The 23646-nt window shown below is 42.1% G+C and overlaps 1 protein-coding gene across 1 annotated transcript in view; it reads left to right on the plus strand.

Moving 5' to 3' along the window:
- Positions 1-23310, plus strand: part of PAX3 (paired box 3) — an 87491-nt gene extending 64181 nt beyond the window's left edge. The window contains exons 6-9 of the mRNA XM_081142863.1: positions 3242-3407; positions 4255-4469; positions 21119-21365; positions 21858-23310. Of these exons, the coding sequence (XP_080998989.1) occupies positions 3242-3407; positions 4255-4469; positions 21119-21365; positions 21858-21892 (663 nt within the window). The 3' untranslated portion in view covers positions 21893-23310. The remainder of the gene's footprint in view (positions 1-3241; positions 3408-4254; positions 4470-21118; positions 21366-21857) is intronic.
- Positions 23311-23646: the final 336 nt, after the last annotated feature.

Genomic DNA, 23646 nt, shown 5'->3' on the forward strand with positions numbered 1-23646 from the left:
TTATATTGAGGGCCTGAACAAATTGGTTACTTATATTACTCATGAAGAGACAAATTTATGAAAATCTTTTTCTTCTTTTGTAACTGATTATCTCCCCCCCCACCCCCCCCGCAGGTACCATGGTATTATGGGAACCTTTCAGTTAATTTAAAATTTTGCTTTAAAGAATCATTGGACCTTGTATTACTTCAGAAATGGATATAAAGATGATTTCCAAATTGCATGAATATAGCTCTGTGGAAGGGCTCAGTAGAGAGACAAGTAGGGAGAGATCCAGGGGGCAGATGAAAATGAACCAGGCTGCAGGGTATCCAACGAGGTAAAAACTTCAAGGAGACGTCTTTCAGTTAAAGATGGGTGGTAACAGTCCCCCAGGATAATTGTGCTTGGCTGGTTTGGCTATTTAAAATGAGGGTTATTTCAACGGCAACTTGTTTTTTTTTTTTTTCTGTTAAAAATAGAAGATATGTCTTTTATGAGTTTCAAAGTATAAAGAAGGCAAAAAGCACCTCCCAATTCACAGCTCCAGTCTATTTTTCCTTTGATGCTGCTTTCGGCAGACAGCTGGTTCCAGGAGAGGCAGAAGGCTAGCAATGGCAAAATGCTGACACATTTGGTTAAATGGCCAGAGACAGACAGGCCAGCCCTCAGTAAGCCCTGCTTCTCTCAGGAACAGCCCTCTGGGTTTATTTAGCCCAAATTTAAATTCTTCCCTTTATCAAATTCTTGAACCTCCTGTTGAAGGTTCGTTTTCAGTAAAGATTTGTTTCCCCACGATTTCTCTTCATCTTTCATTGTACTGCAAATATAAGAACTTTTAAATCCAGCTCCTGGTGGGTTTACTCAATGTCTTCGATATTTTTTGTATCATTTTGGAAAAATGAAAACAAACCCCCAGAAACCTTATACCGCTAGTCTTTTGGATTCAATCATTTGAAGGTATTTGAAGGTATTTTAAAAATCATGATGTTTCTTCTAATTTATTATTTGAGGAGAGACATTTTTGATTAAGAAATTGGGTTATGGAGGAGTTAGGATAAACTTTTAAAAGTAGGGTAAATTGATAGAGTGATCAGGTATAACCATCCACTGGGTAAATCAGACTGGGTTTACTTATGCAGAGGTTACAGCAGGGAGCTGGCGTAGAGAGATTGGTAACAGGCTCTGATAACAATGGAAGTGCAGGCTTCTGAGTTCTTCATAAAATATCTCACCAGGTCAATTGAGAATAGTATGTCTGAATGAATGAAGTCACATCAGAACTTTCGGAAATTCAACCTTTTTCCCAGCCTAGTACATAAAGCTAGAGATCCAACATATTTAGGTTGGTCTAGATAGGTGTGGGGGACCTCTTCACCTGAGCCAGGTGGCCTTATTAATCTCAAAGTTTTACAATACAAAATAAGACCATGGTGTGTGGTACAGTACAGCGCACTCAGGCGTGAATATGCCCCTCATTTCTTACCCCAGCCTCCTCAGGCTAACAGCTTGTTCCAAACCCTTCTCTGAAAACAGTTTTCTTACCCCAGTGCCTCTGGGAGTCACAGCAACAGACTGGCAGCGAGAAAACACAATCGACACAGATCTCAAATTGAGTGCTGCTCATGGTTCTTTTACCCCAGGTCTAATTCAATTTTGTATCAACATGGGAAAATATTGACTTAGCTTCTTTTTTGGTTGGAAACTCAAGGAGTATTAAGAGTTAGTATTTTGAAGATGTTCAGACAGCTCTCCTTAACGGTATCTTGCATCATGCCCGGAGAAGACCAAACTCTTTTTCAGAGCTTGGGTGGTAAGCAAAAGTTTAAGCAGATGACTTGGAAAAATATTTGTTAAATTGGGCTTTCTTGCTCCAGAAAGGAGAAATTGACCCTTAAGTCTAAAAAATTTTACAACTTAAAAAATTACAAATAAGTCGTATAATTGTTAACTTTGTTCATAAGGAAATCAGGTCTTATCTTTTCTTAGACATGCTTTCTCCTGTATTATCATGTCCATTTGGAGTCACTTCCTGTTGAAATCATACCCAGGCTTCAAAATGAGTTAAAGTTCTGTGTCTACTCAAAACTTTTCCTGATTCTCTGCATTTCCAAACATGGAGCTTCTAATTCTAATGAGCAATTATTTTGGTTTCCTTGATGACTCTGAATTCCATGAGGACAAGACTATAAGCTGCTAGAGTGCAGGGGTCCTATCTCTTCCTATCATCTCTTTCACCCCTTTATCTCTCTGACCTCAGGCACAATGCTTTCTCCTTATTAAGTTTTCTATGAACTTTTGATATAGGAATTATCAAATCTTTAATTGGTAGAAATCCTTTCTCATTTTGGCGGCAACATCACATGTACACAGAAAAAATCAAAGTTCTACATTTGAGCTCTGCAGGTGTAAGAGTCAGGCAAAATCATGGGGCCCATTAATCGCCTTATATTATAATTTCTCAATATTTTAGATATTCAGTTACATTTCTTGCTTCTGTTATTGCCATTTCTCTCTAGCTGCTCAAAGTACTTGGATCTTAAATTCCTTGAAGGCATTTTATTTTATTACATCAAGTTTTTCTGAGTTTACCTGGTTAGCATAGTGCCTGGCACAGAGTGTTATAGGTGCTTAAAACTGTTGTTGAAAGAAATAGTGAACTAATTACTTATGGGGTCTCCTTAGATAACATTCTCTCATTTCTTGAAACACTTACCTCTTTGGCATTCATTCCCGCTATGATCAATACAATGTCTCACGCTTTGAAATAGGTGGTAAAATGGCTCCTGTTGGTCAGTTTATATGACTATCCAGGAGCTGTGCCCATAATGGCCGTAGAAATACAAAGACAGACTATAAGAATGTAGGATAGAAGGGCTAGTGGAACAGGCGAGTCCGAATTAGGACACACACTGTGTGGGGGTTGGAGGCTCTTGGATCCTCCCTGGAATCCATGAAGGTGGGGGTGTTGGTGGTGACAGAGGGGTTCCTGCTGGTCCCATTCCTGCTCAGCCATTCCTCCCGTGTCCTGACTGGACTCGTGGGGGCTCTGCAAGACCAGGGAAGGCCCTCGCAGCCCCGCTGTGACCCTGACACTTAACTCCCCTGTGTCCCCCGACAGTACAACGCAGAGGGCGGAGGGCTCTTACTTCTCCTTGCCCTGTCAGTAAGGGGCCTTGAGTCTGTTTTAGCATGAAAAATTCATTAAGAATGTACTATTATTTCATCCGCGAAGCCCTCAAATTTTAAATTAAATCCATAGGTCTGGTTTAGCAACCGCCGTGCAAGATGGAGGAAGCAAGCTGGGGCCAATCAACTGATGGCTTTCAACCATCTCATTCCGGGGGGCTTCCCCCCCACCGCCATGCCCACCCTGCCAACATACCAGCTGTCGGAGACCTCGTACCAGCCCACGGCGATTCCACAAGGTACGGGGGGGGGGGGGTCAAGGCGGGAGACTGAGGCCCCATAGCTCTCCCTGCGAAGGCAGCCAGGGTGACACCCGTGCTGTCTGCATGTTAATGACATTACATCAGGTTGTCCTGAAAGTGCCAGTCACATTTCAGAACCGCAGTTTGTTCTGGGCCATGTCTGAATCTCTCGAGATAAATTGTGCTGCCATTTGATCCTATTTCAGTAGTTGAAAACCGAACTAAACAATGAAACCGAACCACCTTTCTAAAAAAATGTGCCCTTTGCTTTTCTTTGGTGAAAATTTTACATCTGCATTTGTACTCCGGTGCGGAATTCCTTGACGTTCTGTGATGGGCACTGAGTGCAGTAGTAACGGGGTGGGGTGGGGGGGGGGGGCTTTGATCAAGTCACTGTTTGTCAGCACATAGAGGCGATGGGAATAAACAAGACGAAATTATTTTGGATTATGAAAGATAGCATCCTAGGTGTTCGAAACTATACCGTCGCAGCAACACGTAGGTGCTTTGCAAGAATATTTGCTGAAGAAATTTGATTCTTGCAACTCTTACATGGGTTAATTCTTACGTTGATTAATAACATTCACTCCCCGCATAGGTTTGTTAGCATTGTTAATGTGATTTCTGAATTCCTGTTCTGGGTGAGTTTGCCATGAAAGCATATAAATCAGCTATGTCCTTGCACACATGTGGGGAGATATTTGCACGGTAAGAAATGCAGCTGGGAATGAACATCTGGTCCGACCAGTAGATGCCCCTGGTGGCCTGGCGACGGAGCTTCCGCGCTGCGCTTTCTGGCCGCCCCGCAGACGGCCTTGCGGGCTGACCGTCTTCTTCGTTGCAGCCGTGTCGGACCCCAGCAGCACCGTGCACAGACCTCAGCCGCTCCCCCCGAGCACCGTACACCAAAGCACCCTTCCTTCGAACCCGGACAGCAGCTCTGCCTACTGTCTCCCCAGCACCAGGCATGGATTTTCCAGCTATACGGACAGCTTCGTGCCCCCGTCCGGGCCCTCCAACCCCATGAACCCCGCCATTGGCAACGGCCTTTCACCTCAGGTCAGTCCCGCGTCCCCAGACAGCGATGTGCTGGATGCCAGAACCGAACAGTCAATTCCCCGAGGCAGCGGGGCAATGAATTGCCAGATTTAAACCATAATGTATTCTTTATACGAGCCACATGATTTCAGTTTCCTAGTTTCCTTTCTCTCCAGCCTTCCTACGGGCTGTATCAAAAGTTGTAGCTTGGACTTAAAATGCAAGCGATTCCTAACGAAATCTTGGAGCTTTTATGTTTAGACGTAGTTTGTCAGCTCTGCTCCTAGTTTTGGTCTTTGGGTAAGAAACTTACACACATTAAAAAACAACAACGGTATGTGGTCCATGGAGAGGGTTGTGAGCAGCAGCGACTAATAAAATGCCAGATTTTATAAAACAGTCGAGAGGAAGCAAACAAGTTGTGTGGGGAGAGACCCAGCTGATGACTGAAGAACTCCGGGGTAAATGAGTCATAAATGCAGGAATCAGGAGAATTGCTGCTCTTTGGGAGTAGAGAGAGATTTGAATGTCGTAATTGTTTTTCTAATTTGCATTGGACTATGAGCTTTTCTTGAGAGATCCTATTAATAAATTGCCTTGATAATTGCATGTCAGAGGGTTGGTTAAATTTCCTACATGTGGCATCTGTCTGGGGTTGACATTATTAGCAGTTGTTTAAATACAGATCGCTTGATTTTATTAGGGAGCTCCTGGCCCAGGTGGCGAGGCTAGCCGCCCGCTAAATTTGGAGAAATGTCACAAAGGGGTGGCAATCTATAATTGCAATCGAGAATCTCTTCAGGGCTGAGAGTGAGAGTTTTAACAGCTTTATCTTTTCTTAACCGCCTTTTTCCTCTTGGTGGTGAGAAAAACAGAGAGGAGCTCAGAATGACACAAATGAAAAGTGAAAAGACAATTATAGTCAATTACACACTAATCAGTGACTATCACCGCTGCCTAAGCACCAAGAGGGCATTCTAATAGGCAGAAAATGAGATTTTAATGGCACAAAGGGTGGCCAAAATAACGACTCATATATCTTCGCCTTTTCGTTTTCTTCAACTTGTGGTTTGCGTCCTGGGAGTGGAGTTCCCGGGCGCTGCACAACAGTGATAACTCTGAGCAGCTAAAAAGTTCAAAGCCGTTGGAGTTGAAAAGAATGAATAGTAAAGGCAATGAAATAAACATTTCTGCCTAAAGGCAAAAGTTCATAAATCCTTTTTTGTAACAGTAAATGTAATTAAGTTTCATAGATTCCTATAGCACATTCTGGGCTAAAAAAAAATAAAAATAAGAGGTGGCTTTAAACCTCGGCCGAAAATAACAACATGAAAACAATGGATGTGCTTCCTACAGAACTTGAGTACATTTGATTTCCAAGTGCTGGCATTTATAAATGTGATTGTGCATGAAAATCCTGGCTTTCTATTAATAGATGCATCTTTGAAACGCCCAGATTTGTAGCATATGAGCATCTTCCACAGTTTAGAAGTAACATCAAAAGTAGTTATCTCTGCACTTTTTAGTATAAGTGGTTTTGGGCCATGGAAAAGCTTTTTATGAGCATGATTTGGTTGAAAGTTTTGATATGAGTAAACGTCAAGCCTAACTACTTCTGTAAGGTGAGACCCAGGATTGCCTCGGCGTTTCTTAGTGTTCATCCGTGGTAAGTATAACGACCGACATAAATCTGTGTTCTATAAGTGAAACTGCTAGCTTTTTATACGTGTATCACCTCGTATGTTCTGTTAAGGGTATTTTATTGCATAATATAAGCATGACAAAAGTGGGATTATTAGCACTTGATCTTGAAACTGTTAATCCTTGATTTCCAAGAAGCCTGGCTGTGATTCCAGAGTTGGCGGTAGGGTGGGAATCATTCCAATATCAAGCAATGGAAAATTCCACAGGCAACTTTTCCTGTATTTCTTTACTGTGCTCTTACATATTATGTTAATCCTTCCTTAAAACATTGCAAATAGCCAGGATATTTTGCATTTCTGCCTCAAACCACCAGTAGGAATCCATGTTGTCTTAGTTCTGGTAGCATCCCCAAAGAGTTAGAAAGGAGACAAGTAATAAGAAGTTTCTTATTTCCTCACACAAAATTGAAGAATGAAAGACAGTGTGAGTGAATCAGTATCTGTACAAACATCTTTGCAAAATGAGGGAGTAGAAAACTTGGGCATTAGAACTCAGATTTCTATAGCTTTTGGCATTTATCACCTCTCAGGAATGCCTCTATTGAAGCGGGGTGTGGGGGGGGGTATCCTGTTTGTGATTGTCTGGTTATATTAAAAATATTATGAAGAAAATTTGGAGACAAAAGCCCACATTAACTAGCCTGGTTTACCTATAAACTAAAGTAGAGAAAGGGCGGTGACCGTTTAGTCTTATTGCTTATTTTATAGAAGAGCTTATTAATATTTTGGACCATATAATATTATAGTGAAACTAATCCTATGATTACCATTTCTTCTTTTCTTTTCACTCTTCCACTTCCTCTGCCTCTATCTGACATCCAAGATGCAGACACATCCACTGCTGCTCAGAGAGCTCCGGGCCTGCCGAAGGCCACAGGGCTGACAGTGAGAGAATCGGGACTAGACCTGGGGCTCTTGGCTTCTGGTCTAGACCTTGTCTGTTTTAGTCCATTCACAGTCGGATGGAGAGGAAACAGGTTTCATGATAAATAGAGGCCGGGGGCTTCAGTCGAATTTTAAAATCATTCAGTAGAAACTTGTTTTCTAAACTTTTTGGTGTTCAGGTTAATTTACACTCTTTGTGCTAATTCACTCTTTACTTTTTTTTTTTTTTTTTTTTGCTTTATACACTTTTTCTGCTAACCTAACTTCTAATAATCTGTATGCTTATTGTAGAACATGGAAAATTTTTTAAAAGTGTCTTTAGAGTAGAAAAACATTACCCTGGGCAACCACTGTTAATACTTTTGCTTGTTGCCTTCTAGCTGTTCCTTTTGGGTCTTATACTCTGAAAAATATACCTGAGATATGGTGTATAAGACTTGGCATCTTGTCTTTTCTCTGTGTTTACACTTCACCATAGACCTTTCCTCACCTAGTAAATTGAATCAGAGCTAAAGTTGTTCCAGTCATTTTGATCAATTCATTGTAGGATATTTGATATGTTAAAAATATATGTGCATTTTATTTGACGTTTTTTCCTAGGGTCATTGAAATTGATAGATTATTTGCCATTCAAACATGAAAATCATGCGTTAGAATGTGTGGAAACTTTTGTACAATGGGCTTTCTAGTTTCTTGTCCAGGAATTACTAGATACCATGACAGGCACACTGTTTCTCTGTATGTGTGGACTGTAGTTGCCTTTTTTGGGGGGGATTCTAACCTATCTACCCCTCAAGCGCAGATTCTCTTAAAGCTTGGAATCAGAGTCCTTAGCCAAATGGTGCTTGTTGGATGCCCCCAGTCCTTCGCTCAGGAAAAGTCTCAGCTTAGAGAGGGGCGGGTTTGTGAAGCAGGGACTCGGGAAGTCACATCTGTCCGGCTGCTGAGGCTGGAGCAGCAACGGATTGACATGTACTTAGGACATTATAAACCGAAGAACTTTGACAAAAATTCTTAGAAACTTTGTTCATATCTCTGCTCAAGTTCTGAAAGGGTCTGTGCGCCACTGAATTGCTGGCAAGTTTATCTTGTTCTGAGGGAATCAGTTACTATATCTGGGGAACAGTCCCACTTCCCTGATGGAAATACCGAGGCCAGTGCACACAATCATGGAAATGACGGGGAGTTACCGCCAGGGTGAAGAGCCAGCTGCATCTCTCTTCCCATTGTTGCTAATTCTTCTATAAACAGATTTGCACACTTCACTTGCTGAGGAAACACAGCGGCCCGGAGAGTTGTGTGTGGGCTCTGGCGCTGGTGCTCGGCCTGATTTTCCTGTCGGTGTGGCCGAGAGCCTTCTGTGTGTTTGCTGCTGGCTGCCTCAGAGGCTGCATCTGTCGGGGACCTTGAGGCGACAGTCTCAGTGGTGGGTGAGCGAGAGGGTAGGCCGATGGCCTTGGCATTTTCTGCTGTCGCTGAATTGTATTTTGTTTGAACTTCATAACCCTTTTTAGGAGTTGGGGCTTATGTAATGAGTGACCAACACCCTGTGAGAGGAAAACCATTCAGCTCGCTCTGGAGAGGGATCCCCCCGGCAGTACCTGCCTTCTGAAAGGTTGTGCTCTCTTGGTGTGAGACAAGAGAGGAAGAGCACAGGGAAAGAGACAGTGTATTTCCACTCCAGAGCCTAATTAACATGTTCTTCTAATTAACTTTCTTTGCGAGAAACACCACCCTCCTTGCTCCCCCATCTCCAAAGCACACCCAGCCAAACCCGAGAAGCAAGGCCTATTACATTAACAACCTTTTATCGTCTCACACCCTCCCCAACCTGACTTCTACAAACTACAGTTTTTGGTCACAGCTTCTAATGATTTCTTGAGTGACACACGGTATCAGTGGGTTACATAGAAGCGTTTTAAAGATTGTTATGCAGTATACAGAAACGGGCCACTTGGCTGCATTTAGGGTTCATCAACCATTGCAAATGATTCTTCAAATGTTTTGGGTTTGGTAAAACCCAAAACACATTTTGCCAAGTACTTTTCCTCCTTAATTTTTCAAACTGTGTATTTTAGGGAAAATTTGACCCATATGGTTTTGATTCATTTACTCATATCATTGACATTTTTTTTCTTTCTTACGGAGCCATTTGATATCCAAGAAGCTTTCTGAGCCTTTCTTACGTTCATTTTAAGCATTTCCCTTCTTAAAAAGAGGAAGTCCTCCTTGCAGCCTCCGAGGCCATAAATTTTGAGTACTCTCTCAATTCAGCAATACTTAAAAATACATTTGGTATAAATCTGGATTATTATGAACACATTTTATGTTTAGAGCAGATGGGCAGATTTTTGTTTCTGGTTTATGAGGGAAACAAATGACAAAATAAGAAAGTAGGCTTAAATTACCAAAAAAAAAAAAAAGTTTCGTTTTAGAGAACGTTTAGCTGTTATTAATAAATCCCCATGGTAAGAGCTGTGCTCAGGAGCCTCCTTTCAGAGTTATTCCAGGTCTTGGGCAAGATGTAATGAAATAGCCGGTACACCTGTCCTCTTTCATGGGCAATCTGCTGAGGGAAGAAAGAAAATCTCGTAAAGATTTGTGGACCAGGCTTGAAAATGCTTGAATGTTTGCTCGCCACTCAGCAACTCAAGAACAAAGAGTAGGTCTGCAGATCTCATCAAGTTTGCCGACCATTCATCTGCTAAGTCTGGTCGAATCATCACAGCTTTGGGGATGAGACACGGTTCCAGAAATGAACTCGAGAAAGAGTCGAGAGATCTTTGTATTAACAAGATCGTGGTTAATGGCCGAAGACGCCAGGATCATCCTTTGTTCTTATTCGCATTTCACAAAAGAAAACCTTTAACTCCACCCCCCTCCAGTTGCTTTTAAAGAATAATATTAAAATCGAGATTATTAGTGTGTAATGTATGTAAATTGCATATTTGGTGTCAGCCACGCTTGTTAGGCGGCTTCTCCATTTCATGCATATATGTATTAGACTGTTGTGGTTCCATTTCAAATTAGATTTCAATTGCTCAGCACAGTTTCTTTGGGCAAACATTTGTTCATCCTGAAACTTATTAGGGAGAAGCATTTAAGTGTTAATATGTGTTAACTCAAGACTGCTTTTTGACTCTGCTTGTCATTTTTTCGACCACAGTATTTGCAGTTATCTGATTCCCTAGCTGCCAGACAAGATGGTGATTTTTTGTCCATGGAAGGGGTAAGGGCTTATTATGTGGATGGGGTATAGTCATTAAAAATGGTTGTGATGGGTACTTTTCGGTTTCATATCGCGAAACAATCCTTTTCACGGTGGCATGGTCATTCCTTGACCTTCTCTTGTGCTGTTAAAACATGGTCAGAACAGTAAGATTTCCCCTGGTGGTGGGGCCAGCTCCTGGACATTTGGGGGGCACACATCCTGTAGCTACCTGATGCCAGGCCAGTTGTTTTTTCCATTTCACACACAGGTTGCTGGTCCTGTGCCCTCAGCCTACTTTTATCATTGTGCAGAACCCCACAAGCAGGTGGCCTGCCACCAACCATTTCCCAGCAGAGCCACTTCCTCCCCTTCACACTTTCCAGAAATTCATCTGTGGAACAGTAAGGAGGGGCTTTGATTAAAGAGATTGGTGGGGTGTCCATCAAAGCTTGGACAGAGAGGCAGTCCGTGCACCAGTAGCAGCCTCTCCAAAGCTCTTTCTGTTTCATTGCTAAAGCAGCCCATGAGCTCAAAACCAGGGCTGCAGGAGCCTGTCATGTTTATGAAGGCTCAAGGGTGTTTATGCCCATAAACGAGCCCATTTCAGCTCTACCGGAATAACCGTTGGCCCTTTGCGTGTTCCCATTCTGCATTTAGGTTTCGGGATGTTCTGTGTGGTGAAAGCGGTGCTGCTAATCCATTTGTTGAATCGATGCAGACTGTAATTGACTTGGTGCCATTGGTTTCCCCCCGAAGGCTGTGGTTGCTGCCCTTAAAGAGTATGAGGAGAGCCCTGGTTTATGTCAGCTCTAGCCACAGTCTCTTGAGTTTGTTACAGATTTGGAGAATTGTGAGCGAAACAACTGCTTGGCCAAAATCTCCTTTTTAGAGAAAAGGAGGGAGCAGCAGCCAGTGATTGAATCTTACATCATGTCACTGAAATGAGCCACAAGAAAACCTTTCTTGCTGAATTAAAATTTTTTGGTGTCTGCTGAATTGATTTAAATAGAAACTGCATCAGCTGCTTTCTCCTGTACACTGGACAAATCAAATGCAACAGCCCCATCATTTTTAGGTCCATTTGAATTCCTTTAGCCATTGAGGAGAGAAAATTGAGTGTGATTGCTTGGTCTATAACTACGTCCTAGAGTAAAAGTTTTTCTTTGTGCTGAATAATACACGGCAGAGCTGTGCCAGATTCTAGTGTGAGGCCAGTGGTCTGAATCAACCCTTTATATGGGGTTGGAATGCAATGTAAAGCTTTTAATTTATTACTGCATTTGCAAAATGGCAATATCTACAGAAATCTGAATACTTGCATATTTATTCAATTAGGGGCTGAATGTGTGCTTTGTACTGCAGACCCAGAAGACTGGATTTAGTCATTACTTGTGTACTATTTTTTTGTTGTTTTTTTTTTCCCCCCTAAAGAATCTGTCTCTGCAAAACAGTCTGGGTTTCATCAGAGGTGTATATTTTTCAATGTACAGCATAATATTTAAAAATCACTCTTGACATTTCGCTAGAGTTCAGTAAACTAGAATTTCGGAGATTAGTGATTGCATTGACCCTGCTGATCAATGGGAAGGATGGCAAATTGGGAGATCCTTGGAGACAGTGCACTTTGTAGAATCACAGGGTAGCATTTGTACCTCGAAGGGAATATTTCTTAGCTGTGAGGGGACAGAGCAGCTAGCCCTCAACACCGAACTAATGAAGGAGGCAGGCATTATTTAAAGAAATCATGATCGTTTTATTTTTTCACAAAATAGTTTCTCATTTTGTGCATCTTGCATTAAAAAATTGAATTAAACTCTTGCATCTGTTGTGAGATTTAAAAGCCCTTCATAGAGCTGACCCTCTACTTATATGACTCCGTGGGAAAATTTCTGGTTCAATGTCAACCCTTCCATAACTCTTCCAGGCAGAATTTCTTGGTTTAGTCTCTACTGATGTCACATTACTGTGTTCCTACCTTGTTAAAACACATACCACACTGTGTTATAAAGTGCCCATGTCCCCTTTGACTCTGAGCTCCTAGAGGAATGGTACTAGATCAAAGTCATCCTTGAACACCCAGAAACCAAACAGTGTCTCATAATTAAGGCTTATTCCCCAAAATGGGCTCCTTGGAACAGTATTTGTGGGGAAAAAGGATTCTGAATCAGCAATTTAGTAGATGTTACAAATTATATCCCTTTATCTTTCAGAGTCTCAGTATACATTAGCCTACTAAGGGCTCTGACAAGGCTTGCAGTATGGAAACATGTTTGTATAACTCGGTGTTGTCTAATTTAACTCTGGAGCCCTTTTGTTGAGTATCAAACTGCCAAGTTTTGAGGACCATTTCCTAGGAAATGCTGAATGAAAAAAAACACAGGTGGAGATCCAACTATGATCTGTCCATTTCTAAAATGGTTCCCTTGATGTTTTTCCTAAGTGAAAGTTTCTTTCTGTTAAACATCTGATGTCATCTGCTTCAACACACTGCCATCCCTCTGAGCGACAACCTAGCAAGAAAGAGTAATTTAAAGAAGAAACTATAAACTGTTTACTAATGTTTATTTAGATAAAATTGATAAGGGAGTAAAGGAAAGAAAGAGAATTACTGTTTAGTGAATTAATTGTAGTGTGGATGCAACGCATCCATGTAAACAAGGAGCCCCAAGGTAAAAGGCACTAGACGCCAATACTTACCATTCCTTTACTAGCTGTGTGTCTTCAGACAAGTCTCTTAAACTATCTCAGCTTCTGTTTCATGTTCTTGCTAAACCTGGAAGATATTTAAAAAGTTGTTCTATAGAGCTATGCTGAGAAACACGAGAGGTTTAAATGCTTTTAGATAAAGTAATAATACTGTTTCATTTTTGTTTACTTAAAAATATCGTGTGAACCTCAGACAAAAAAAAACACACCCCAAAACACTTTTATTTTGCCTCTGACAAAGAGCAAATGTGGAAACTGACTCATATCAAAGAAAGGCAGTTTCTTGGTGGACCAAAGTATTTTCAGGTGTTGTTCCACTTAGACATTTTTTAAAAACTAAGGACTCATCTTGCTATGCACTCTGAATGCAGTAATTGTAATATGCCTGGGCTATGATAGTCCCCAGAAATACAGTGTACAAAAATGGGTTTAGTTTGAGTAATTCAGATCACAATAGCATGAGAATCCACTGCAATGAAAACAAGAGCCAGCACTCCCTCATCCCATGGGGCCAAGTGTGCGGAGGAGAGAGGATTATCCTATTTATTGATTTCCTTTTCTTTTTCTTGTTTTGATTTATTGAAATATAATATCACACGAATGCATTTAAAAAAAATATACAGTCCAGCTCCTACGATATTAGATACTAGATAAATTGGAAGCATGATACTGACCTCAAAGGCAGGAGAATATTCCTGAAAGGTGTGTTCATGATTTTCTCACCAGCAAAAGATAAAAGGAGCTAAAACAAGAGGTTCAATGAAAAAGCTTTGGGACAGTAAGGGACAATCTAAATTTGAGTTAATTGATTGGGAAGCATTCTTTTAAGCACTAAATCACAAAGACTCTGTTTTGTCTGACCTGGAAGAGCGGCCCTAATTTCTGTAGACCAGAGACCTAGGTGAGCGGCTCCCCGGCCTGTTGCCAGCCTGCAGAGAGTTGCCTGGGCAATGGGGGGCATAGCCACCGCCCAGCTTGTGATCCAGGGCACAGGTACATTTTCAAGTGGAAAAGCAACACCTTCATTGGTCCAGTGCCCCTGGAATCGGGTAAGGGAGGGAGTTAGGGTAGATAGGATTTTAGCTTAGTGGAGTCGTAGCTTCTGGCTCTTGGAAGACTGTAATGCTCAGACGTTGACCCACATCTAAGGAGTGGCTGCCTGTTGCATCGTCTGAAGGGAGCGCTTTCCCCCCTGACCACAAAGCCTGTGAACAGAAAACATTCCTGAAAGGTGTGTTCATTCTAGGCATCTACTCATTAGATCAGTATCACTTGGTCTGTTCCGTGGCCCTTTTCTCTCTCCTAAGGACATGTCTTCCTTCACATGAAGAGAAGGAAAGGGATGCTTCTCTTTTATAATCTCCAGGCACTTCCTAGGTGGAATCTTGGGCCTTTGACTTTGGGCAGCCGCAGACGTATTTGCCTCCCTCACACATGGTCTGGAAGAAAGAAAAAATACCCTTGTTGAGCCGGGCAACTCCCTCGGTAGCCCGGAATGTCTGTCCTTCATGCTATTAGGGTTTTGGGTGGAAGGGAAATCTTCGTGGAATGGGAAATTTTAGCGGAATGGGAATACAGTGGAGCCTAATATCCCTCAGGTTCAGAGGGGCAGAATTGAGTCCCTTCTTTCTAAAAAATTTAGTGGATTTCTAGTTCGTTATAAGCTTTTTTTGGTGACTCTCAGAGCTAGGTAGGTAAGGTTCAGCAAGGTTTGCCTTTATGAATGGTTATCAGGGGGAATGAGCCTTGCATTTCTTTGAATGCAGGTTTAGTTTATGGGCAATTAGAAAGTTTTAAATGCCACCTCATTGAAGCATTGTGGGATGCCCAAGCCCAGAGCTTTTCCCTTTCTGTAGTTGTAATTTTAGGTCCCAAAGGGTCCATTAATATTTAGCAAACGTGTCCTGAAGTCGTCATGAAGTTAAACCAAGATATATGTTTGATTTTCCACAGTCATGTTTTCAGACAGGTTCTGGAAACGATGATAGGTTTGAGTGCTTACCCTTTAAGGGCGCTACTGTGGTGGGGAGAAATTTCCTGAACCAAGAAGAGTTAACAGCAGGTAATGTCATTCCTCCCAGAAAGAGTTGGAGCCTCTGTGTGTTAAGTGATGAATGAGGGGATCTGACCCACATCTGTTTTACATTAGAATGGAACATTGCCCTGACATCGTTAGGAGCATTTGTCAAGATTCCCTGGACAGAGCTTCTGTAAATTACATGCTGCAAATGTGTCAGGGTCAGATAAGAGGATATCATTAACTCCCCCAAGTTTACTCAGGGCTCTGTCAGCCCAGCTCACTGTGCTAACAGCCCACAATCTTCCTTAAGCCGGTGTGTTGTATTTTTCATTCATAGAAGAAAAAAAATACGTATCCTGTATCTGCCCCCCGCCCCCCAATATTGCACATGTTCTTTTCTCATAAATCATATTAATTGTAGACATGGTCACAAAGCATATTAAATGCAGGCATGCGTAAATGAATTAAAACATATGAGAATTTTATTACAGCCCACGGTGGGTCTAGCATAGTCAGCTACCAAATGTATTAACTGGCATACTTTCTCATTTAGGTGGAATAAGCTTTTTTTTAATGGCCTTTATTTTATTGGTGATATATGGACATAATATGATTGTTCATTATTAGCTAGGGTAAACTATACATATTATGCATACATGTATACATGTACATATATATGTGCACATATGTGTATTTTGCGAACCTTTTCTATGCTAGTTCTTTGCCTATATTTATATTTTAGGCATCAGTCCCTAAAAAATAGTGCTACCAATTTAACAGTTAAAATAGGTGCTCTAAAGAACTGATAAAATAGAAGTGAATCTGTAATTGGTCACAGGAATGGGGGTTAAATCATATGTGTTACTTAGAGTTTAATTGAGACAGTACTTACTGTGCTCTTCATAAATAAAACTTGAAAATATGTGCCACAACTGAATCGCACTTGGCTGGTACACACACTTTCATCATGCGTTAAACATTGCTACTTGTAAAATGTGAGCTAATGATTAAAATTAAAAAAAAAAAAAAAAAAAAAAGGGTGTATTTAGCTGGACGTTTTACAGGCCCTGGGTTTCTATCTGGTTGGGTGAGGGTCAGCCATGCCCTTCCCATAACTCTGGTCTGGGTGAGAAGGTCACCCTACTTACCTTCAGAGAAACTTCTGCCTTCAGGCTACTTCCCTCTTCCAGCTTTCAAACCGACAGGGCCAAAATCTAATTATTTAGATGCTAATCAACTGCAGGATAATTCCTAAGGCATTTGAATCCGAAGACAACATTTTCTGGGAAGTCTCTGTGGTTCCAATGTAAGCTTTTTAAGCCTCCAAGATGCAGTCACTGAGATTTAACTGTTAGATGACTTGGATAGCACCCGTATCGGTAAAAATCATTTGGATAAACACTTGAATATACGTATATATTTTTTGGTTCTGGAAATAAGTCATATCCAAATTAAAAAAATATATAGTCAGTAAACTTTGGAGGGATGAATAGAAGGTTTAAAAAAAAAACCCTTTATATTATACAAAGCTGTAATTCACAGCGGTCTTCTAAAAAGCCACTAAATGTATGCTATTAAATGTTAACTCAGAAGAACATCTGGTGACCGAAAGACAAAAATAAATAAATAAAGACACGAACCAGGATCTATACTAACAAAAATAGAAGTGTCTGGACGCACACCATAATTTGCTAAATCATTTTAGATTTCTGATAAGCCTGGAGCACTTTCGACTGAAGGCAAAACTATAATGCTTACGCCAAGACAAATATTTTTCAGACACATTGTTTAAATGTAAATCTTAATTTGGCCCATAGCTTTTATCTTTTATATTTAATCTTAACAATAGGAAAATTAATTCAAGAGAAATGTGGCATGAAGCAATTGTGAAGAGTTAGCTTTTCCTGAACCATATAATCTTCCAATCAAGATATAAACAACCTATTTGGAATTCTGAAATTTGAGAATGAGTTTAAGGAGATCTTCAGAAAATGTCTCTAATAATGCGAATGACTAAGGGATCGGCTTATGATTCTAAGGCTTTGGATTTGTTTGTAAAGGTTACCCATAACACAGTGTAGAAACGGTGTCTGGGAGATGTTTTTGGAGGTAGCAATTTAGAAATATCCTTAATAGATTTTTTTTCAGATGCCTCCCCTGAGGGTTCTACTCAACTAAAGGTAAAAACTCAGTCTTCTCTGCGTTCCTTTCCCGAAGGACAGAATCGAGATTTTCATTGAAGGACAACTCTTTTCCTGGTCCTTGTACCTCCTGGATTTGTCTGGCATTTAATAATATGGCCAGTGTTCTGTAGACAGAATTGAGTAGCCCTGAGTTTATTTCTTTTCCTTTGAAATAGTTTGTGAAAGCCAGGCCATTGTGTTCCCTCCACCCCAAATTAAAAAAGAATCAGGCAGAAGTGCAGTCCATCCCTGTAGGAGAAATGACCTAATGGTTTATGAGGGGGAAAGACACACACGCTTTGCAACAAATTAAGATTTTATTTTATGTTTTGACTTACAGTTGCTGCAGGAAAAGCATATATAAAAGAAATCCTGACAGTACTCTAAAAGGGAAAATATGGCTGGAAGACATTCCATAACCATATTGGGGGCGTTCCAAGAAATCGTTTACCAGCTAACTTCTTTGTGCGGCAACGAGAAATGTTCATAGCTTCCCTTGAACCACATGAAATACAAAATAGCTTTTAAAGAAGCGCACATAAAAGTGAAATGGGAGCCTTCCGCAGAGATTTGAGGTTTTAGATGATGTTAGGGGAAAGCAGTGTATTCTCTATTTACATAGTCGCTATTTTTTTTTTTTCCCAACAGAAAGTTCATTTTTAATTTCTAAACGACAAGTTATTAAAAGATGGATATTTCTCACGTCTTGTCAGTGTGAAATATTGAAATGAATTGCAATTCGTTATAATTATTAATTTCAATTTCGGACCAAATGTAGGGAGATATTGGGACCTCTTTCTCCATCCTCATGTGGTTCTTGAGAAACAGATCACAATTGCAGTATGTGACAGTCACTTTGGAATAGGAGCCTGTGGGAGAAGGTCTCTTTCCCGGCCCGATCAGGGGTCAGAGGGACCAGAGGTGACGGTCCTCTAATTTCTTCGCTTCAGCCGCTGCAGGCGGGCTGCTGAGCCGGGGCCTGAGCGGGGGGCTCTGCCGGCTCCCTCCCCGCAGCCTCCCCCTCTCATCGGCCGTGCTCCCCAATGGCCAGGCTCTCCGAGGAGCTGTGGCTTTACTGCCCTAGAGCCTGGCCCCGGCAGACACCTCCATCTCCCAGTGGATCTGTTTCAAGGGCTCACATGTAAATCCTATCCTACCATTTTTATTTTTTTTTCTAATTTAGCAACTGCAAAAAGCTGCTCCAGGAACATCATAAGCTGGTTTTTGCTCACAGGGACGACTCGTTTCTTCTCTTAGAATCTTCATGGTTGTTTCTTTCCCCCACGGTCAAAAAGTTTTTGCTGCCTTCAAAGTTATGCAAACAAGAAATGGATGGCAGAGGATTTAAAAAAAAGTTGATCGCAAAAATGTACATATAGCTCATGGGAGGGTGTGCATGTTTCGAATAAAATTCGGCTCTGGCTCTCCTACTGTCACTGTGCAGGGCGCCCCATTCTCCCTTAAAGCGACAGACCGTCAGCCGAATTTCAAGCACGGAGCTTCGTGGCGGATGCTATTGAAAATGTGATTCCTTTTTATCTAGTGCCACTGGACATTTTCTTCTCTGAATTGAGACAGTTACAAAACTGCTTTTTCTAGGTGTGCTTTTTTTCTTTCTCTCTCTCTCTCTTTTTTGCTTAGGACAGCTTATTTACGGTAAGATATTTGTACCTGTGTCATTATTCCCTTTCATTAAAAAAAAAAAAAAATCACATTTTTTGTATTTTAACCTTCCCTGTCCATTGCTGCCCATTACACCAGTATGCAAAGAGGTACCTCTGATTTAAAAATATTGCATTTGGCACCGAACAACCTCTATTTTAAAGACTCTTTTCTTCTAATAGACATGCGTAATTTTGGCTTGAAGTAAAATATTTAATAAGTTAGTATATCAATTAAAGTCTATGAATTTTCCAAGTATGCACTGTAAAATCATCTATACAAGCTCTCAAAGAAAGGCAAAAGAGGAAAAAACCCCATGTAGTTGGAAGAACGTTCGGGAAATAACTTCAATGCCTTCTAGGCTACATTCAGCTTTTTCAAATGAGAAAATGAAGTTAATTCACTATAAACTGTTGGGTAGGTCCCTAAGAGAGCCCAGGCTCTAGTGGCCTTCCATTCTCCTGGAGCTGTGTGAGTCCTATTGATTCTTACTTTATTTTGTGATTTTCATTCCCCCAAATCTCCAGTAACACAAAACTATGCTCTGTTGCATATGACTGTTTTTTAGAGTATAGGTAATTTTTGGAGATTTTTAAATAGATATTTCACCACGAAGCTCAAGAAAATCTAGGAATGGCTTCAGAGAAGTGGAGCCGGGTCATCCACAGAAGACGGTGGCGCTCTCTCTCTTTCTCATGTCTTGGGGCTAATTGATGACGTGTCAGTCTAAAGCTTTATTTCAAGAAGATTTTGTTTAACTGTGAGGATTATGCACACCCTCCCCAAAGGGCGTTGTGGCCTCATTGTTGTGGAACCTAATTTCAGGTGCTTTCTGGGACGCAGGACCAGCCTCTCCCTCCTGCCTTGCCTGAACCCCTGGTTCCTGGCTTCTATGGCCTGAATTTCCTTGGAGGCCAGCACAGCCCCCTCCTCCTGCTCTTCTGTGCACACTTTAAGCTTCGTGTCCTCCAAAGATCGTAAAACACACCAGGACCGTTGTGGCAATACTGTGCCACTGTGGGCCCTGCCTTTACACTTCGTGAGCAGGTGGTATCTGTAAGCACACGAGGCTCTTCACCCACAGGCCGATCTTTCCCGCAACTGCTTTTTGAGCCCTGCCACTGAATTGTATGAACTTGAGAAAAATCACTTCCTCGCTCGTGTGACAGGTTTCCAGCTGCAAAATTAATTATCCACTTACTTCTGAGCAAGGTGTTGTAGGGGTCAGCGAGCTTGAGTTTGCGAAAGTGTTTCCGTGCTAATCTGAAAGCTGTTCTGTTATCACAGTTTTGTTTTTTTTTCCAAGTTCGCTCGCTCTTTAGGGTTATTTGCAAAACTGAGTGGACTTTTTCTAACATGTTTGCATTTCAGGCTTTTCATTTAACACTTATTTATAGAGAATGTTGGTTTAGAGAAGAAAAGGAAAAATAAGCAATGGAAGCAGTTGGCTGGCGAATCTTTTACCCTTCCCTCCCTCCCCCCTTCCCCACCCCTCCCCACTCTCCCCTCTCCCTCCCCCCTCCCCCACCCCTCCCCACTCTCCCCTCTCCCTCCCCCCTCCCCTCTCTAATAGGTACTAGGCACTCTGTTAGGTGTGGGCATGTAAAGCTGAGTAGGTTACTCCTCTCAAATCTCTCACAATTCAATGTAGGTCACCGAAGTTATGTATGGTTATCCGGTGGGAGGGGCGGGAAAAGTACAAGGAAGCCTCCGGGATGGAACAATTATTTCTGATTACTGAAGGCCTCCCAAGATCGGGAGGAACTTTCTTGAGAGGAAACACTGAAAAAAAGACACAGAGATCGCAAAATACAGGAAAAGAGTTTGATTTGAATTCATTTAACTTTTAAAAAGATATAAGCAAATACCTGTTTAAAATCACACGTGAAACAGAGGTACTATATGGTTAGGCATTATTCTATATAAGCAGATGAAATGTCTCCCTAGCGCTGTCCCTGTGCCCCTGTGTCCCCCCTCCTTTCTCCTTTGAAATCCGGGTCTGATTGTATCGCTAGCGGCACAGTATAACCTCTCTGTCTTTTCCCCCCTTCTCCTTCCAATTCTTTGCCTTTTCCCTGCCCCCCCTCCCCTTTCCTTTTTCTGAACCTGCAGTCAGATGTCTTCATTGGGCATGATGTAACACCTCTGCCACTCTGAATTGAGGTCACCATCATCCGGACAGCTCTTTAACAGTAGCTTCCCAAAGAAATCAAAATGGGACGTTTCCAGTTGCTCTGTCAGCTGTAGGCTATGGTCCTCCTCGCATTCTCATGTCTTCCTAATCTGCCTGCTTATTTTAGGTAATGGGACTCCTGGCCAACCATGGTGGGGTACCCCACCAGCCCCAGACCGATTATGCGCTCTCCCCGCTCACTGGGGGCCTGGAACCTACCACCACGGTGTCGGCCAGCTGCAGTCAGAGACTAGACCATATGAAGAGCTTGGACAGTCTCCCAACATCTCAGTCGTATTGTCCACCCACCTATAGCACCACGGGCTACAGCATGGACCCTGTCACAGGCTACCAGTATGGGCAATATGGACAAAGTAAGTCTAAGACTTTCTAGGGGGTGTTTGCTTCTGGAAGCATTAAAAATTCCAACATTTCCTTAAGAAAGGGGAGGTGGCGGCCTGATTCAGCCTTACATCCCAGGATCAACTCTGGGCAAAGCCAGCAGATTGTTCCAGCAAGAACTCGCTTGTATAATTATTTTCTTAACTGATGTCAACAACATCTTGCGGTTTTTAATTGCCGAGATGTGAAACCCGATTGGCACTAGGTAAAACACAAGGGTTGGCCAAAATGAAGTAACCCCTGGCATTAGAAACACATGTTCTTAATAAGGTCAGCTCAAGGATCATGTGGAGTATAATCTCAAAGACACAGAGTTATGTCAAACTTGTCTCAGGACTAAAAATATTAGTCCGAATCCTTTGATGCCACGGTATTAAATACGACAGTGTCGGCCGGTAGCTGACTTTGCCCCTTGCCACGAGCTGTCGCGGCACGACCTGAGAGCTATGTGTGTTTCCTTGCAGGTGCCTTCCATTATCTCAAGCCAGATATCGCGTAAGTGGACCGGCCACTTGGAGCTACAACTGGCCCGATTTCCAGTCTCCACAGTCGAGACATGAAGAATCTTCTCAGAAAAAAAATCGCCCTCTTGGGGGACAGTCCCGACAGCAGACAAAGGAGAGTGATTGATTTGGTTTCTCCGGTAGTTGGTTTCCAATTCTTTTGACCGTGCTGGACAAAGCCGTGGAGAAAAGGAAGACCCGGGACAGTAAAGACAATGCAACGTTTTAAGGCAACGATTTCACATGGCTATGTATCCAACACCCCAGCTCTGTAGGCGCTGAAACATTCCATTTGTGTGTGTGCCTGTGCCTGTGCGTGTGTGTGCGTGTGTGCGTGCGTGTGTGATTTATCTGGACTGGTTCGGGCAAGCAGAATGTTCCCAAATACAGTCGGAGAATTCTCCCCAGTATAACAGGATGGATGCCCCATGCTGACGCTTCTACAACTTTCAGACTGCTCCCTTAATGCAGCAGGAACGGAGGAATCCTTGACTTTTACACACTGGAAATTGATATGGAAATAAGTGGCACCGTTTTTAGGAAGTTAGACTAGATGTAAAGGGCCTCCCAAATAAATTATTTGTTATCGTACCCTCACTTGGACTTCAGTGGTTACTAAATGTCCCGGAAGGACACGTCTTGCTGGTAGGACCTGGGTCAGCAGGAGGAAAAGCTGGTGTTCTCTCCCGGCCTGGCAGGGGTGTGCCGGTTCCCCAGCGCAGTTTCCCGTCGGGGCTGAGCTGGGAAGGGGAGAAGTGAGTGCATTCCCACAGCTGCTCCTCAGTGTGCAATACTGTGTACCTCACGGACGCTTTGGCAATGCCAGGCTCATAGATACAGAATCAGAACTATATTTTTGCAGGTGCTTTATTTTCGCAGCCCACGATTCACTGTGGTCGAACGCAGCGACGTTTGCCGCTTGCTGGACAACCCACACCCGGCTTGCTCCTTTTGACCAGAGAGCATGTTCGAGAATGATGCTTTTAAAATTATTACGTTTACATGCTTCTCTTTTCTAGGAACGGCAGGGCAAGAACAGAAATGTCCATGTGGCCCTCATGTACTTTTAAATTATACAACGCTCTCCAATATTAAAAGACTCTAGGAACTGAGGTTTACATACATTTGTGCGGTGACATTATCGAATGTCAATAAATTTGCTTTTGGAGATGTTAAGAGGGGCAAGAAGGGGGAAGGCAGTGTTATTTATTTCTTTCTGTTCTTGGAATCACGAACGAGATAGGCACAGATACATTCCCTTTAGAGTTGAGACTATGACATAGTGAGTTAGACTAGACGTAGCACCGAGCTCAGTTCATACATTGGTCTTAGTGGGTGACGGATGGAGAGAAGTTCTATCTTTTGTGTTGCAGCCTCCGCCAACAACAATGTGTTGTAAAAATGTCTTTCATGTAAAAAGTGCAGTAAATGTTTACTATTTATAATGAATAAACGGTTATGAAAACTTGCCCAACACTGCTCTTTTTGTGGGAACTGGTGAATGTAGTATTAATAAAAACTTGGAAATGGGGAGCCAACGAAACATGCACTTCACACCTAACGGTGCCTTTTAGGTTAGATAATAACATGGACAAGTAAAGTCACACAACTCACAGCGGTATTGTCCTGAAGGAGCTTGGTCAGACACCCTTCTAAGGACTGATGTTTGTGTTTCCATAGCTGCGCAGTCACACCCAGCTTCCTCTGTCCTTGGGCCTCTCGGAGCTATCGCATCACATTCCATCCCTTG

The sequence above is a fragment of the Miniopterus schreibersii genome (genome assembly GCF_964146895.1).
Source record: "Miniopterus schreibersii genome assembly, chromosome: 7".
NCBI lineage: Eukaryota > Metazoa > Chordata > Mammalia > Chiroptera > Miniopteridae > Miniopterus > Miniopterus schreibersii.